Source organism: Solanum stenotomum, chromosome 8 (genome assembly GCF_019186545.1).
Source record: "Solanum stenotomum isolate F172 chromosome 8, ASM1918654v1, whole genome shotgun sequence".
In the NCBI taxonomy this organism is placed as follows: domain Eukaryota; kingdom Viridiplantae; phylum Streptophyta; class Magnoliopsida; order Solanales; family Solanaceae; genus Solanum; species Solanum stenotomum.
Genome location: NC_064289.1, coordinates 6,661,841 through 6,679,067, shown reverse-complemented (window position 1 = coordinate 6,679,067; position 17,227 = coordinate 6,661,841). Strand labels below are relative to the sequence as shown.

The window sequence follows — 17,227 nt, the reverse complement described above, 5'->3', positions numbered from 1 at the left end:
TTGAGGAAACCTCTCTTTTTATAGCCAACTAAGGGCAATGCATAAAAAATGCTTATTGTTATAAAAAAAAGTGTCATAATCCTTTAGAAAAGTCACAACCGTTCAAAAAAATCACGACTTATCGAAAAAGTCATAACTGTTTGGAAATGTCACAACCCTTCGAAAAAGTCACAACTCTTCGGAAAATTCGCAACCCTATAGAAAAGTCACAACCCTTCGAAAAGGTCACAACTCATCAAAAAAGTTATAACTCTTTGGAAATGTCACAACCCTTCAATATGAAAAGGTGCATGTTTTTAATATAATATAATATTATATAATATAAATAAGTAAAATACAATATTAAATATATAAGATATACTATATTTGGTGTTTCAAGTTGGTGGTATTATAATAATTTATCATTTAGGTTATGTAGTTCATTCTTTTAAGTGTGTATCGAAGCAAAAAAAAGATAGATATAGATTTGTCTAATTTTAATTTGATATGAAATTTTAAAAAATAAAAAAGACTTTTAATTTAAGGATATATATAATATATAAAAATATCTTTTAAGTCTTAAAGATGCGCGCCAACCACCAAGAAAAAAGAACATTCATATTAAACTAAATAAAAATAAAAGTACACCAAATAAATTGGAAATAGAGGAGTACTTATTAAATCTAGTTTGGACTCTTAAAACAAGTTTTTGATCAAATCTTTTTTCTCCAACAGTTTGAAACTTTTCACAGCTTGAACATCAAGTTGTAGTTTGTGCACCAGAAAATCATTGAACTTCTTATCAAGTAGAAGTTGTTGGTAAAATATATTTATGGCAATGAAAATGAGTACATATTTGAACTCTTCACACAAGTTTTTGATCAAATCATTTTTCTCCAACAGTTTGAGACTTTTCACAACTTGAACACCAAATTGTAGTTTGTGCAACAGAAAATGATTGAACTTCTTGTCAAGTAGAAGTTGTTCAAAAATATATTTATGGCTATGAAAATGAGTACATATTAGTTATCTATAAAGATTTCTAGTTTGAAGTTCAGTTATTCCATTCTCCTTGTTGCATCAATTTTTGTTAATCTATCTAATTTTGCCACAGAAAATATTGTAATTGCATAATTGAACTACCATCACAATCTTCCTTGTGTTAAGAAGAAGAATAGAAAACTTACAAAATTCAAAGTGTGAGAAAACTCCCATATTTATAGACAACAAAGGATAGTATGAAAAAGTGCCTATCGTGCCGTATCATATAAGTCACAATCCTTCAGAAAAATTACAACTTTTCGAAAATGTCATAACTCATAAAAAAAGTCACAACTCTATAAAAAAGTTACAATCCTTTGGAAAAGTCATTACCATCAATGTTAAAAGGTGTCATCTTTTAATATGATATAGAATGAATAAATAAATAAATATAATATAATATAATATAATATAAAATACAACATATTTACTAAAATGGGTGTTTTAAGTTGGGGGTATTATAGTAATTTAACATTCAAGTTAGGAGTTAATGCTTTTAAAGTAGTATAGAAGATATATATATATATATATATATATGAACTAAAAAAGATAGTTTTCTCATATAGAGTAATCTGAAGTACTTTTCTCTTGTCTTCTTCTTCATATCCGTCCAATAACACTTGATACTTCATCACTTCTTCTTGGACTTATTGGATGAAGTTGTTGAGACTGTCATATGATGCTTTGTTAGTCTTATAGGTAGGTGACTTGGAACAAATTCCTCAGTCACCTTACCATCCCAACTATGTTGTCTGTCTTCTTTTTTTACTTTTATTTCTTCCACTTCTTTGTTGCCTAGGTGAAAGATCCCCATCCCTAGCCACTTTATCAAAACATATATCTAACATATCATCTTCATTTCTAATTTACTTTTTTTTGAAAATGTCGCTATTTTATTTTGGAATACAACAAGGATGAAAAATGATCCTATAAGATTGAATTATTTTAGCCTTAAAAACATCTTTATATATACATATTTTGTAGTCTTAAGTTAAACAATCTATTAAATTTAACGAGCCACTCAAACTATCCTTTTCTTTCCAGTAAGTGTGCAAATGGCACGCTGAGAAGGACCATACATTTCATTAATGGGTTAGCCGGGCTAATCATCCATAATTGAAGCCTCAAGAGTGGTCAAAACCTATAGTAATAGAATTATTGTCACTTATAGGACCACTTAATTCCATTTATTGGCTGACAAAATAAAAGTGTCCAGCTTTTATTTGCATAAATCTACTCCAATCATTAACACAAGAAAAAATAATTGGTAATCACCTAGCTTAATTGCAGAAATTTAGGCCCTTATTTGGACTAGTGAGCATTATTGGTTAAAAGAAGGACTAGCATAATTCATCTCTCACATATCATCAACTGGTCCACTTGTCCTTGTAGACAATAACGAAAAATATACTAAAAAGAACTATTTTAATCTGCGAAAATGAACAAGTAAAATAAAATATTTATTTTTAATATAGAAGACAGATAAAATGAAACGTATGGAGCAATATATTTATAAATCAAAACACAATCGCTATTCAAATTGTAAAAAGAATATGTTAGTCCAAGAGATTAATCTCAATTGTGCTTTTACTTAAAGGTCACATTTGAACTCAAAAATCAAATCTTCATCATTGCCTAACATAATTAAACGTGTTTGTTAATCGATGTTTAAAGACTAATTAGTCTTATTAGTTGAAAATCAAGTCAGTTCTCATGTGGTAATTAATTTCTATTTATATATCACCATTTTAGATTTCACGTTCCTTAATTCTTTTAAAATCATTTTTCGATAAATAAACATAAATTAATTTATTTTGATTAATTAAATTGACCAATGAACATGAATTAATCATTTAACATACTTACAAGACTTATAACTCTCAAGGGTAAAATAAGAAGAATAATGTTATTTATGTATTGATTTTGTGAAATAACAAATATTAAGGAACATTTTTTTTTTTTAGTAAGGATGACATATAAATAGGAACGGAGGAGAGAGTAATTAAGATAATGATAGTGATTAGTGATGAATCAACCAAATTAAATTAAGAGTTGACCCAGTAAGTGGGTATTTTAGTTTGAGTCACGTTTCAACTTCTCACTTTGTTCTCCTTTATCAGTGGAATCAAAGTCAAACCAATTGTAGGAGCTACTGAACGATTTAGAGGTGTGACCGATGTTATTGCATCACTCATCGTATTTAAGTATTTATAATATTAATAGTAAAGATTCAATTTTTATATAATGTGTTTCTAGTTTAACGATGAAATTTTTATATTCTTCTAATCGTTAATCGAATGAATCTTAAATTTTGATGAAGTTTTTATATTCTTCTAATCGTTAACCAAGTGAGCCTTAAATTTTAATGAAGTTTTATATTCTTTGGATCAATTTCAGATTCAGACAAAGTAGAAAATCAAAACGGCTTTAATCTCCAGAAATCTCAAACACAGAAAAAATAAAAAATTTCTTAAGTTTGTTATCTCCTGTATTCAGAATAGAAAACTAGAAACAATTAAGATGAAAAGAAATAAAACTATTCGCGTCCACAAAACTAATTGTGTGTCCTTAAGTTAATTCCTTCACAATATTCGAGATTATGAATTATTTCCTCCCAAGATAAAATGGATAAACTATTAAAAAAGTAACAGTAGCTCAAACTTCAAATGAGACTCTACTTTGTTTGTAAGAAAATGTATTAAAATAAAAAAGAACCCCTTTATTTATAGCCAACAAAGTGTAGTATAGAAAGATGTTAATTGTGTTTTTATAGTAGAGGTCAACCCTTTGAATAAGGAACGCCACAACTTTTGAAAAAGACACAACTTCACAACAGTCACAATCCTTTAAAAAACCATTTAATAAAAAATCGTAATCTTTCAGAAAAGTCATAATCCTTCATTTCTCAGTAAAACCTAATAGGTATGTGGTGATTCACGCTTTTAAAACCTGAATTGGACATGATGATTATAAATGCAAAAGAAATCCACTTTAAACCATTATAAATACCAACCCTTGAACCATCTTGATATCACACGGAACAGAACAATAAAGAAAGAGAAAGTTACTCTGTTTCAAGTCTCACAAATCACATCACAGATGGGCTTCAGCCTTATGAGGAACCAGAAGTTCATGCCAACGATAAAACACTTGCTTATCATTTCTATAGCTATCAATGCGGGCTTGCTGTTGAAACTACTGCATCATGAACATGAATGGGCTGGACTCCCCGGCCCGGACACCAATCCGAAGAATGAGGTGAGGCTGGTCAAGGATGTGCTTCATAAGGCTAAGCCTGCAACTGATCAGTACATCAATCTGGACCAGTAAGTTTCAACCCCTCTCTCTTTTTCTCCGTTCCTTTTTAGTCTGTTTCCAAAAGAATATTCATTTTCTTTATAACGAGAAACAAGTTAACTTTAAAATTCCATGTTAAGTGTGTGGGCCTGAATGAACTTTGTCTGTTCTGTTCTGCTACCATGTTGAATTGTGTGACTATATGCAACCATACAAATAGATAAGGTTTATTTTAGATTACAAATTTCAAAAGTTATCCTTGTTTGTTAAACTGTGCCGGGTAAACTAGGATGGAGGGAGTAATATTTTTATTTTAACAAAATAATAATTGCTGTCAAGCAAAGCAAAGACAATTTTTTTTTGGCAATCTCTGTATTCTTGCCGGTGATGGAGGATCATCAGTAGTGAGGCAGGGATGTGAGGACATGTTTTGCTGGCATAACAGAAGGGTGTCAGTTTTTGTTTTATTTTTTGTTAATTTTATCCTAGTGGTGGGGTGGGGGTGGGGGTGGGGGTGGATTCTATCTGTAAGGAGTGCTGGGTTCTTGGAAATGGCAAGGAGCCATAAAAGATTGAATCTTTGATAATGAGAATGAATTGGGCTTCTGCCTATGTTGCTCGGACTCTAAAAATGTTGTCGGGTGTGTTGGATCCTTTAAGAGTAATATGTTTTTAGAGAATCCGATACGGGAGTTGCTGGTGTGGGGCATGATAAGGGATTACAACTCTGATTGTATAACTTGTGCTGAGTGTTTTACACTTTACACTATGCTATGATTGTTTAACAGTGAAAACTGCTTCACTAATTACTTTGCTTCAACATTTTTCTACTATAGATGGTGGTCCTTGATTCTCTCATTAACCAGACATAATCATTCTTGTGTTTTGCACTTGCTGGATGACCCTCAAACAATTCAAAGGACCACTTTGTTATACATTTATTAGTATTGCTTGTATACTGTTGGAAATTACATTTAGACTAGTTAATACAACTTAGATCCTTGTGGGTCTACAAACATTACCCTATTGTCCTTTGAGAATATCTAAAAGACTAAAGTTTGGGACCCTTAAGATTTGGAAGTGCACTTACCCATCCTTTATACCACTTGGGAAAGGTGGATGCACTACTTTATCCTGAACTTTTTGGAGCCATTTTAACGTACTATACCTAGTACTAGTTATCCTTAATGCAGCACTTCTTCCGCAAGGCTAGTGCGGAAGGAAACTTCGTATGTTGGCCCATTGATTCGTCTTAAATCTCCTATCCTTCCTTTAATGGAAAAGACTCATAACTCTGCCTCACCTAACCATCTAATCTGTATTAAATGATGTTGCAGCATGGACTATTGTTTAGATTGTACCACTTTTAATTAATGGTACATTGTGTTGCATTGTTGAAAACTTTATGTAAATGTGATTGCTGAAATGACAAATTTGGTTTATGTTGTTTGTTGTATCGGACAATATTAGATAGATACTGTATTCATAAGTGAAAAAGCAATCTTTGGTCCATTTATAAAAGAAAGTTGTTTTTTAGTAACTAATATGATTACAGTACGAAGAAGCTTTAATGTCTTGTTACACTCTCTGCAGTGGTGATCCGACCATGTACGAGGTCTACTGGAAGCAAATGGGAGACAAAACAACACTTGTTTTATCAGGTTGGCAATCCATTAGTTATTTTTCGGATACCAAGAACCATTGCTGGTTTCTGGAGCCAGGCTTTGCAAATGCAGTAACTAGACTGCACAATCTAGTTGGTAATGCTCAGACTAGAAACTATCACATTGTAGTTGGAACGGGATCTACACAACTGTTTCAGGCTGCGTTATATGCTCTCTCTCCATCCAATGCACCAGAGCCAATGAGTATTGTATCTGCTGCCCCATTTTACTCTGTGAGTAATGCAGATTATGATTATTTGGTTTCTTTAGTGAATCTCATCACATGTGTAATTCATTGCATACTGACTTTGCATACAGCTGACAGGGACGGATCTAGAGGTCTGGTAACATGTTAAGGAATCTACTTAATAACTATAAAAATTTTACTATGAACTTAGTTAATTATAGATTAACTTGAGGTCGTTGTGAAACCCATAAAATTCAAATCTTGGATCCACCTCTGATAACTAATTAGGCAAATAACAAAAAAATAGTCTGGTTGTGCTTTAATAATAGAAGGACAGCCAGCATTTGTCAGAGTTCTAGATAGCTTTGTAAATACTAAAATCTATACCAAGTCAACCCTAGTTTTCACCAATATAAATATATTATATTTCAGATTTGCAGAGGTTCATGTTTCTGCTCTACATTTCTCCACTTTCACTATAGTTTCCTGCAGAAGCAACTGTACAGAACATATTTTTTAAATCTGAGATTATTACCTTGCTTTGTCTGCTCATTTACTTCTAGAACCAGTCAAACAAATCTTTTAAATTTTGAAGTTTCTTGTATTTAATATTTTTCTCATACAAGTTGTCATAATCCTTGCTGTCACTATTCCATTTGCATCCATTATCTTTGATTACAATCATATGCTTCAGCAAGATTTTCCTGTTTCAAGTAAAATAGACATCTGCCTCTTCTTTTCTATTTTTTTCGTTTCTTATTTCACACGTCTATGATTACCTGTTTGCATTGCAAGTTTAGGAAGCAATTAGACAGGTAACAATCTTTTCATGGAAAGTACTGATTATTACCTGGATGCACAACTCTATCGTTCAATTGAGTTAAACAATATTTACTCATGTCTTTCCATTTGAAGCATATATCATGTTAATTAAGGTATTCTATTTAGAATACTTAAAAGGAAACTTAGTATTGTAGCTTACAATTCAAACTTTTCAACTTCTTGCAGTCATATCCACTGATCATTGACTGCTTGAAATCTGGTCTCTACAAGTGGAAAGGTGATGCCTCTAAATTTAACAAAGATGATCCCTATATTGAGCTTGTGACTTCTCCAAATAATCCTGACGGATCAATCAGGCAAGCTGTAGTCAATGGAAGTGGAGGAATACTGGTGCATGACCTAGCTTACTATTGGCCCCAATATACTCCGATCTCATTTCAGGCAAACCATGACATTATGTTGTTCACAGTTTCCAAATGCACTGGACATGCTGGTATACGTATAGGGTATGTAACCGATTCCTGATTTTATATGACACTATCTCATTTTGGATGCTTCAGCTTTATACCTTTCACTTTATCCTTGAGGACATGCTCTTATAGCTATAAAAAATGTCATGGCCTGTTTAAGACCACAAGTTCTATAACTAGTTTTGTTATGTGTCAAAAGTTTTCTTTCTTTCTTAAACTCCGTACCTAGTCAAACACTTACGGAGAAAGTAATATTTAGGAACTTGCGAAATGAAAATTCTTGAGTCTTGTGAAAGTAGTTTAGATCGAATGGACTCTAGAATTTTCATTTCGCGAGTAAGAATTTCAGCAGAAACCAAATAAAAAGACAAATTTCATGTAGTTTGAATGAGGTGATGCACATCTTGTTTTTACTCTTCCTCTTTGGATTATATATCAGTGCCCCACAAATAAAGAGACATTCTAGTGTTCTGTTGAAGTAATTAACTATGACTATACTGGTACTTGGTTAACGACATTGTTGCATATTTTGATGGCAATATCCTCATCAAAACTGTAGATGGGCACTAGTGAAAGATAAAGAAGTTGCCAAGAAGATGACTAAATTTATAGAGATCAGCAGCATTGGTGTCTCTAAAGATTCACAGCACCGAGCTGCTAAAATCCTTGATGTTATTGCTGATACCTACGAGCACACGGAGAAATTTGACAAGTCTACACTCTTCTTCCATTATGTCTACAATGAAATGGCAAAGCGATGGAGACAATTGAGATCAGCGGTCAGCAAAGGCCAAACTTTTAATTTACTTGACTTTCCTGTTGAAAAATGCAACTTTAGTGGTCAGAGATTTGGAACACAACCTGGTAACTTTAGTTTACTGATTGAGCTATATCTGTTTTTTCGACAGTTCTTTTGGTTTAACTATGAAGCCAATCAACTTTTCTTCCCCTCTTTTCAGCTTTTGCATGGCTAAAATGCGAGAAGTCCATAGACAACTGTGAAAAATTCCTGAAGAAGCATAAGATTTTGACCAGGAGTGGGACAAATTTTGGTTCAAGCGAAAAATACGTGAGGATCAGTTTGATAAGCCATAAGGAAGAGTATGATGAGTTTATTCGAAGGTTGTCTCTGCTCAGTTCTATGAACTCTCCACATGAATAGAGTGTAGTCTTTTTTGTAGGCATAGATATTCTGCAAGACTAAATGGTGCAGAAGGATGTACACAAAAATGTATATATTTGTTTTTGTGTACTTATTGACTCTATGCAAGTACATCCTCATTATCGAGATAAGATTCGTGTGCTTTTCTTGCTATATCTTCAACCATTTTGAGGAGAAATAACAGTGAAAGAGACCTTAAGAGCAGACATCACTAAAACTACATAGCTGCATTGCTCAATGTGGATTGTTGGAGGATATATTTACTTTTTCCAAGATGAAAGTATACGAAGAAACACAAAAGTGGAATCTTACCAAAAATAGCGTAGATTTCAGCAGTACACATAGTGCAGTGCCACAAAGATAGTCCTGCTCATATAAGCCTTAGTTCATATTCACCAGCCATTGTTATGTACCTCACCCATGGAAGAGCTTGATATCCGCTTTTTTCAATGATTTTGAGATAACGAACCTGCTCAAACTCAAAACATTAACATGTAATACTTCATATAGTAGTTGAAACAGTAAGTGCAATGGAACTTTTTCTCCACAAGGTTAAGATAAAATTACCTGAATTCCTGAGACTGTAAAATATGGTATCTCAAACTTAACGCGAATTGGAGCTTTTCTATCAGGAGGTGTATCTTCAGATATTACACTTGGAAGTCTAAACTCTGCCCTCAGCATATAATCCTGTGCATTAGTTAAAATGTGGCTGATAAAACCAGTAGACAGTCAAATGGATACATTACACACGTCATTTTGCTGAATCCCTACCTTATTACCCGGGAATGACTTGATTTTCCATACCACTGCATCTCTCTCAGGAGCATATGTAGCATATCCCATCGATGTTCGTATGTTGGGACTCATTGCATCAGATGGTACAGGCAACTCGATTTCAACATTCGTAGCAGTGCTGCCATATATATTAGCCAGTTCAGTGGAAATATTTCCTTGAGAAAACTTACAACTAGTCTAAAATATCTAACAAAAGATAAGAATACTACCTTCGCTCTTTAAATTGGCTTCTGGCCTTGACAGACATTTCAACGCGGCTTCTTGAATGCCTTTCAACTTGAGCTTCCACCCAAATCAGTGGCTTCACCTGAATCCATTACTAGTAAAGTTATGAACTTTTTAGTCCGCCTCAACTAACGAAGATGAAGAAGAATATGATAGGCATATTTTACATTACAATGAGAATATAGTAACAGAGATAATGAAATTGACCTGAGTACTGAGTCTATAAGTCATCAGATCAAATGATCCATCAGGAGGTATAAAAGATATTGTCCGATCATTTTCAAACCTAGCCAGACGCACACACCTGAATATACGCGTTAAATGGTTTAGACAGAAGAAGTTGTTTATCTGGAAGTACAGTAAGCTCGGGTCAAGGATGGTATACACAATTCATTTACTGAATTTTACAGCATATTGAGGAAGCAGTCACTTGATTAGCAGACTAGCTTTCGACACATTTACTAGAAATGCTTACTGGTGAAATTTGATATCATCCAAATCAATTGATTTGCCTTTGGTAGGTCGACCTTGAGCCTCCAATAGTACTTTGTCGTTAAGCCCGAGCTTGCACTCAGGCATGCCACTGCAAGAGACAAAAACATGTTCCATCATAGTAAAACAGATCGTTGAAATGAGAAGAATCCCTCACGGTGATCAACGAGGAAATGTAGAAATGAAATAAGATCAACTATAGGAAAGCTCTAATCTATTGTTCATCGAAACAGAACAGACTTACTCATCAAATTCTGTTAAAATTACAGCATTTGATAACCAAGTACCTCAAATAAGCTCTCATCTTTAACGCCCCATTAACTTCAGAACGTATCAATTGTCCGTTGCTGTTGACAAGGAGATTAACATGTTCAACCACGTCCAAATAAACCTGATTGAACACAAAGAAAGCACGATTTTTAAACCAGAAGCTAAACTAACAGCAAAAGTAGAAAGAGTACAGCTGAAAACCTCAATGCCATACTTCATTATTCTTATAAAATACACCCTCACTACGCCATGAAACTGCATTTGTCACAGCCATTGGAGGGTGCTGGTTGACTTCCATTCTATATGCATCCGTCTTGATAAACTCACTAAGAATCTTAGCTTCCGTATATTGAGGATAACCAAAGTCCATCATTTCATCAAGCAATTCATACTGACATATTGTCATTTTGAAAATCCATAAGTTACTTACTGTAATCTAAAACCATAAATCTCTAAAAGACAAACGCGTTCCTTATACTCACCACAACAACAAAGTTATCTCGTAGAGACTCCTCTTCTAGTTCTTCAAAATAATGCTTAAAAACCTTCAAAAGAAAATACAGACAGTGAAAAAACCTCTCAATTCAATCACTCGTTAAAGTAATTAGTTGGACCAACTTACGTCAACTACACGATGTAGAAAGAAAAGCAGGCTAGCAGCATTGGAATTCTGCTTCGATGCTGCCAGCAGGTAAATGTTCTTGTGCTGTATAAACATGTAGTTCACGCCATTTTCGTGGCATACTGGTCCATCAGATTCTAAGTCACCCTATGAATAAGCAATCGTCAAGATTGAGGATCAATAACAATAAAAAGTTGTTCAATTAGGGATTTCAAGTCGAAGGTTGATGAACTCAGACACAAGGTGTAAGTTGTAACACCATTTAAAATTCACATTAATATCTCTATTACATCTTAACAATTCAGAATTAACTATACCAAAATGGTTACAATAACAATTGGAACGAACGATACAGAGAAGATTGACATGTACAACAACGTACGTACCTCTTTTTCGAGGAGCTTAGTAAAGAATTTCTCGACTTGTTGAGCAGAAACATCGCCTCTATAGTCACGACTTATGAGGCATCTCCCTTTCATATCAAGAAGAAACATCGCGGAGATGGCACCCGCCATTGATCTCCACCTGATTATAACACAAACAAAAAAAACAGAGATACTACGTAATATATTGAACACAAAAGAATCATGCAAATTTTATTTGAAAAATAAAACAGAGCTAATTTACGTATAGAATAATTTTTAGTTGTTTTCCCTATATGTCGAAAATGAGAAAAGCTTAGCGATCTGGTAATTCAGTTTCATTTGTGTAACGTTTTGAGATGGAACCGGATGGTAAAGCACGTGTTTATATTTAAACTATCATCTTACTAGTATATACACAAGAATTTTTTATATTATTAGATCGATCACCTTTACGTGTTGACTGTTGTTGTATGTAGGTAATAAGTCTGTTTTTATGATAACAACGTTTTAAATGTAGATATATTTGGGGAGATATGATACTGATTTTTTATACAACTAACATGAGTATAACTTAAACTAATAACTTATAAAATGCGACCATAGTCCATATGATTAATGCAGTTTTAATATATCTTATATTTTTAATACGCTAACACTTTTTTTCTTTGTTTCAATTTATGTGACGGTATTTGATTGGTTAAAAAAAATTAAGAAAAATATATACCACTTGAAATGAGATAAGAAAAACAATATTTAACTCTAATTATCTTATATTTATACAATAGAACTTATATATTCCAATTTGGATTATGTCTCTATATGATGTAATTGGTGGCAAACTGTTCTTTTATGGTACTCCTTTTTTATTTTAGACGTGTTTTTTTTTTTTTTAAAGATAACTCAATTAATTAGTTATTTCATGCAAATTTTATATATAGATTTCAAATCCATTAATTATCCAAAATTTAATATTTTTTTCTGCTATGTCAAGCTGAGTAAAGTGGTGTTACCATATAAATAATAGTAATAACGATTCTCTGCAAAAAGTATTAAAAAGTGTCGTCTGTTAGTGATCCAAGAATATGTCATAAAATTCGATTATAAGTGACATCATTCACTATTCCTCCACAGTTTCATACGTAAAAAGGTAAAACGTCATTTGTCACAAAATAATTCTTCGACACTATACCCATATATAGTGATTTTAACAGAATACCAAAGATAGAAAACGTGAAAACGTAAAATTATATGATAGTTGATAATGATAATGTCTAATCGTAATAGATACTGTCAATATTAATGAATGGAGAAGTTATAGTGATATTTGAATGATTAATTAAGATGCGATTTTTTTTTATAGTTAGTGCAAACAAATTTGATCGTCAAGATCAACATTTAAAAGTTGATTAATCCACTACTAATTTTAATTTAATAAACATCACGCCCTTTACAGCATATATAAAAAGCACTCACTTAGCCAAATGTTAACGTTATTTTATATTTTATATCATATCATATATATGCACCACTATTATTTTCACTATCTTTTTTATCTTTCTCTCTTCCACTTTAATTTATTCCCCTCCACTTTTGGTTTTAATTTTTATATACAAAAAAGGGCTAAGAAAAATCACTCCTAGTTAAAAAAGAATTTACTCCTAAAAGAGTAAATAACTAGCTATATATATATTACATAAAATCTTTTTATAATCAATAGATGTAACTTAGATAATTCATTAATTTTTGTGTTCCTTGTAGCCTAGATAGATATGGTTGACCTTTCCTTATGAGTAGGAAAAGAATAATTGTTCTCAAGTCTGTCAAGAGCAACTTTTAGGTCTCCATTATTCTCTGTGTGTATGATCAGTGAGTATTAAATTTAAAAAATTGATCATATATATTATTATTATTATCTATATATCTTAATTACCAAATCTCTTACTGATCACATGTTAAAATGACCATATCACTAGATAATGGTCACCATTAACAACCAAGAAAAGAGTAATAATATTAGTACTCCCCAAGTTCACTTTTGCTTATCTGCTATATTATAAATAATAGATATTCAGTTTTAATTGTCTAGTTTAGAAAATCAAGCGTTAATGTATCATTATTTACTTATCACTTGCATTAACGACCAAGAAAAGAGTAATATTAGTACTCTCGCAGTTTATTTTTACTTATCTACTATATTATAAATATCAATGTTTATTTTTACTTGTCTAGCTAATTTAAGAAATCAAGAGATAATTTAATATTTTATACCTATTTTATGCTTATTATTAAGTACTTATTAATTTCAATTCTTTTTTCAACGAGTGAAATAACTTATAAGGGTGATATATATAGTAAAATTATTATTCTATTTTTGTTATTAATAAGTGTGTTAATTTAAACATGAACAAATAAAATAGGCAGAGGGAGTATAATATTGGATTTAAAAGAGTCAATTGAAGAATGAGTTGACCATGCGCACTGAGTATGACCTACTAATAGAGGTGGTATAGAGTATAAAGATCAGATATGATATCATAATCCTAAAAAAATATTGATTTTAGACTACTAATAGCACCCTTTTTTGAACATAACAAAATATATTTTTTATTAATTAGTTTCCCCTATATAATACTCCAAACAAAAATAACAATAATAAAGAAGTGAACACATATACTCAAATAGATCCTTGGTGGCTATGGGTTTTTTTCCAGCAAACTTATACTACTGGATAGTGGATAATTTTATTCAAAAAATAAAAAATCTCACATATAAGAACAACTAAAGGTGCTAGGTCTTACCTTATCAACCTTAACAAAATAGAAAGGAAAACATCTATATCAAAATTAATTTTTAATGGCAATTAATTAATGACAATAGCTTAATTGTCAGCAAATATGATTTTTTTAGCGGCAATTAGCACTCTCTATAAATGTCCCTAAAGCCTATTGTGATATTGGATCCAATGACAATTAACTAATGTCGATAAAAGTTTTAGCACTCTTTGTTTATGTATATATTTATTACTGTTATAAGTCATTTTTGCCATAGTGTATACAAGCGAGATAATTGTTTCAATTCACCACATTCTCAATATTTAGTGTTTCACACTTCAAACTTGATGAATTTGTGATCTAAAATAAATTTTAAATTGTAGTTTTTCCTTATATATACCTAAGAAATTCAACAATTTATATATAAAAATCAAAAAAAAAAATTATCTTTACCTTATATGAACTCCCTTTGATCTCTGCCATTGTTTTCTAACCAAATTTGTCAACAATAACCTAGACATTTGCCAAGAGCAATAATACATATTTTTCTCTTTAAGCAAGAGGAAATGAAGGGGTAGAAGGTAAAATTAAATGGGGAAACAAGGTCATAGTCATCTTTTGATATTATTATTAATAATAATATTCGAAAGAGAGTCATAGTCATCTTTTTTATCATAATGTTTTATGTACCCCCCCTACCATTTATTATTATTATATTGTCTTTTTGTCTTTTGCCTTCATTCCTTCTCCATCACTAAATTATGCTCTTTGCCTCCTTACCCTTTCTCTCCATCATCAACAACTTTTTTGTATATTGGATTTTGCCAAGTTTCCCTTCATTGCAATTAGGGTTTTTCCCTTTTGAGTTGGCTTCAATTCATCAATATCAATACTAGTGGTAAACAACTTTCTTTTTTATGTTACTACTTTTGTTATAACAAATTCTCTCAGAAAAAAAAAGGTACTTCCCTTTTTCATTCTTCTTATCATAGAATTAAACCTAGTTCACACAAATAGGTAAAGTACTCACAAATGTTTTAATTCAATTTGTATTTGTTCTGTGTTATTTTTATTTGTTAACTAAATTTAGTTGCTAGACTATATACCTTTTTTTTTTCTTTAAAGGTTTAGATAAAAGTTCATTAAATACTTTACTATATACATGTCATATATAGTTCTTGATCTAGGGTTTACTTGTTCTTTTATTTACATTTACAAAATGTATTCGGAACTACATTTTTCAGATCTTACATATATATGCTTACTTTACTTCTCATTACTTATAACTCAATTCAAACAAATCCAAGTAGAGTTTGATTATCTGAGTTGATTTCTGGTCACTCAACTAATTATTATTATTCCTGAATTTATTTATGTTTTTTTGTTGAAAATTACAATCAACGATAAATGTGATTTTTTGACTTAATAACGGTTAGATGAGTGACAATTTGAGAAATCAACCTGATCATTCTAGTGTTTGTGCAGTAGCTGCAGGATCGATGATATATATAAGACAAATTCTTGATACTTATAAATTTGAAGAAAGCATGCAGAGTTCCTTCTTAGTCATTAAAAAAGAAAAATAAGACGAACAACAAGAAGATCAAGATTTGTTTATCAGAAAATTGTCAGAAATATTTATAATTTAAGCATGAAGTCATCGTTTAATTATCAAACATACTTTAATCTAAGTGATTATATTTCGTAAAATAATTAATTTGCTCAAGGTATTTTCTCCTCCTTTTTTTGTGATTTAATTACTCTTTTATTGAAATTACCAGAATAATTAAAAGATATTTTCTCCTCATTTCTTTTCAAAATCATTGTTTTTATTATCCAACATGCTTTTATCTAAGTGATTTCATAAAATAATTAATTTTCTCAAGGTATTTCTCCTCCTTTTTTGTGATCTACTCTTTTGATTCAAACTAGAATAATTAAAAGATATTTTCTCCTCATTTCTTTTCTAAATCTTAAATGTGTTATACAAGATTTTATTATTTTTACACAAAGAATTTCAAGAAAATATATCCATGAGTAGGAGAAAATTATGAAATTAGGTTAGTCATGACATAATTTCAATTTTTGTAGTAACTAATAGTATAAAAATGTTTTATTAAAAGAAGAGCTAAAATTAATTACTTGATGATTAACCTTGTTTGCAGCTTATATGGCTTCATCCAGCTGCTACAACTCCCCTTGTGCTGCTTGCAAATTCCTTAGGAGAAAATGTCTTCCTGGTTGCATTTTTGCACCTCATTTCCCACCTGAGGAGCCACACAAATTTGCCAATGTTCACAAAATTTTTGGGGCTAGCAATGTGACCAAGCTTTTGAACGAAGTCCTCCCTCATCAGAGGGAGGACGCGGTCAACACTCTGGCCTACGAGGCGGAGGCCAGAGTGAGGGACCCCGTTTATGGTTGTGTTAGCGCAATAACTTTCCTCCAACGCCAAGTCGAGCGCCTTGAGAAGGAGCTCGACGCGGCGAAGGCGGATTTAATGCGCTATGCTTCAAATTGCAATGATGTGTCACCACCATTAATTGGTTCTCATCATCATGAAGGAGAAAATATTGGATCAACACTTCATAACATGGCAATTAGTAGAAGAATGGGATATGATCATCATGGAGGAGGAGGAAGCTATTTTCCTTGGAATGATCAAAACACCTCAGGAGGAGGAGGAGGAAATATTTGAAACCTAATTTTCCTAAGGGGAAAAATAAATTGTGTGCTTTATATAAATATATTGTTACTACTAGTGTGCTATGGTTTTCTAGCTAGTTCTCTTCATCACATGCAATTTACTAGCTAGACCATAAATTTGGTTCTTTTTTATAGACTTTTTTGTAGTTTTGAGCTACTAAAAAAAGTCATTGTCTAAGTATTTTATGGCTATATATTGTGTCATATTCAGAGAGTCTAGTAAAACTGTCTGTGTGTGATTGTGAAGTGTCCTATTTTGAGGGATTTGTTTATGGTTTTACTATAACAATAATAATAAATAAATAAATTATTTTATCTGTTCATTATAAAAGGACATTCTCTAGCTTGAGTTATATTACTAGCTAGCCAATTAGTCATCTCTTTATAATTTATTA

The 17,227-nt window shown here is 31.7% G+C and overlaps 3 protein-coding genes across 3 annotated transcripts; 2 read left to right on the top strand and 1 right to left on the bottom strand.

The window, feature by feature from the left end:
• Window positions 1-4,039: 4,039 nt before the first annotated feature.
• LOC125872181 (tryptophan aminotransferase-related protein 2-like) lies at window positions 4,040-8,719 on the top strand. The gene is made up of 5 exons (XM_049552884.1): window positions 4,040-4,346; window positions 5,911-6,214; window positions 7,177-7,457; window positions 7,981-8,285; window positions 8,381-8,719. The coding sequence occupies exons 1-5, from the start codon at window positions 4,120-4,122 to the stop codon at window positions 8,581-8,583; spliced, it is 1,320 nt and encodes a 439-aa protein (XP_049408841.1). The 5' UTR covers window positions 4,040-4,119; the 3' UTR covers window positions 8,584-8,719.
• On the bottom strand, window positions 7,983-11,534 carry LOC125872182 (AP-1 complex subunit mu-2-like). Its single transcript, XM_049552885.1, has 12 exons — window positions 11,377-11,534; window positions 10,991-11,137; window positions 10,851-10,913; window positions 10,583-10,759; window positions 10,386-10,489; window positions 10,082-10,189; window positions 9,814-9,910; window positions 9,591-9,688; window positions 9,358-9,499; window positions 9,151-9,273; window positions 8,896-9,052; window positions 7,983-8,237 (listed from the first exon to the last, which is right to left on the bottom strand). Exons 1-11 carry the CDS (start codon window positions 11,503-11,505, stop codon window positions 8,954-8,956), a joined length of 1,287 nt encoding a protein of 428 aa, XP_049408842.1. The 5' UTR covers window positions 11,506-11,534; the 3' UTR covers window positions 7,983-8,237; window positions 8,896-8,953.
• A 3,355-nt stretch (window positions 11,535-14,889) lies between these two features.
• On the top strand, window positions 14,890-17,089 carry LOC125872196 (protein LATERAL ORGAN BOUNDARIES-like). The gene is made up of 2 exons (XM_049552901.1): window positions 14,890-15,024; window positions 16,292-17,089. Exon 2 carries the CDS (start codon window positions 16,297-16,299, stop codon window positions 16,822-16,824), a length of 528 nt encoding a protein of 175 aa, XP_049408858.1. The 5' UTR covers window positions 14,890-15,024; window positions 16,292-16,296; the 3' UTR covers window positions 16,825-17,089.
• Window positions 17,090-17,227: the final 138 nt, after the last annotated feature.

Bases quoted from the DNA above. Each gene is read 5' to 3' on its own strand.
- LOC125872181 (XM_049552884.1), top strand. From the start codon at position 4,120: ATGGGCTTCAGCCTTATGAGGAACCAGAAGTTCATGCCAACGATAAAA. The intron at 7,458-7,980 runs GTATGTAACCGA...TCAAAACTGTAG, and splicing joins CATGCTGGTATACGTATAGG to ATGGGCACTAGTGAAAGATA. The intron at 8,286-8,380 runs GTAACTTTAGTT...CCCTCTTTTCAG, and splicing joins GAGATTTGGAACACAACCTG to CTTTTGCATGGCTAAAATGC.
- LOC125872182 (XM_049552885.1), bottom strand. From the start codon at position 11,505: ATGGCGGGTGCCATCTCCGCGATGTTTCTTCTTGATATGAAAGGGAGA. The intron at 9,689-9,813 runs GTCAATTTCATT...TAATGGATTCAG, and splicing joins CTTATAGACTCAGTACTCAG to GTGAAGCCACTGATTTGGGT. The intron at 9,053-9,150 runs GTAATTTTATCT...GAGTTTGAGCAG, and splicing joins TTACAGTCTCAGGAATTCAG to GTTCGTTATCTCAAAATCAT.
- LOC125872196 (XM_049552901.1), top strand. From the start codon at position 16,297: ATGGCTTCATCCAGCTGCTACAACTCCCCTTGTGCTGCTTGCAAATTC.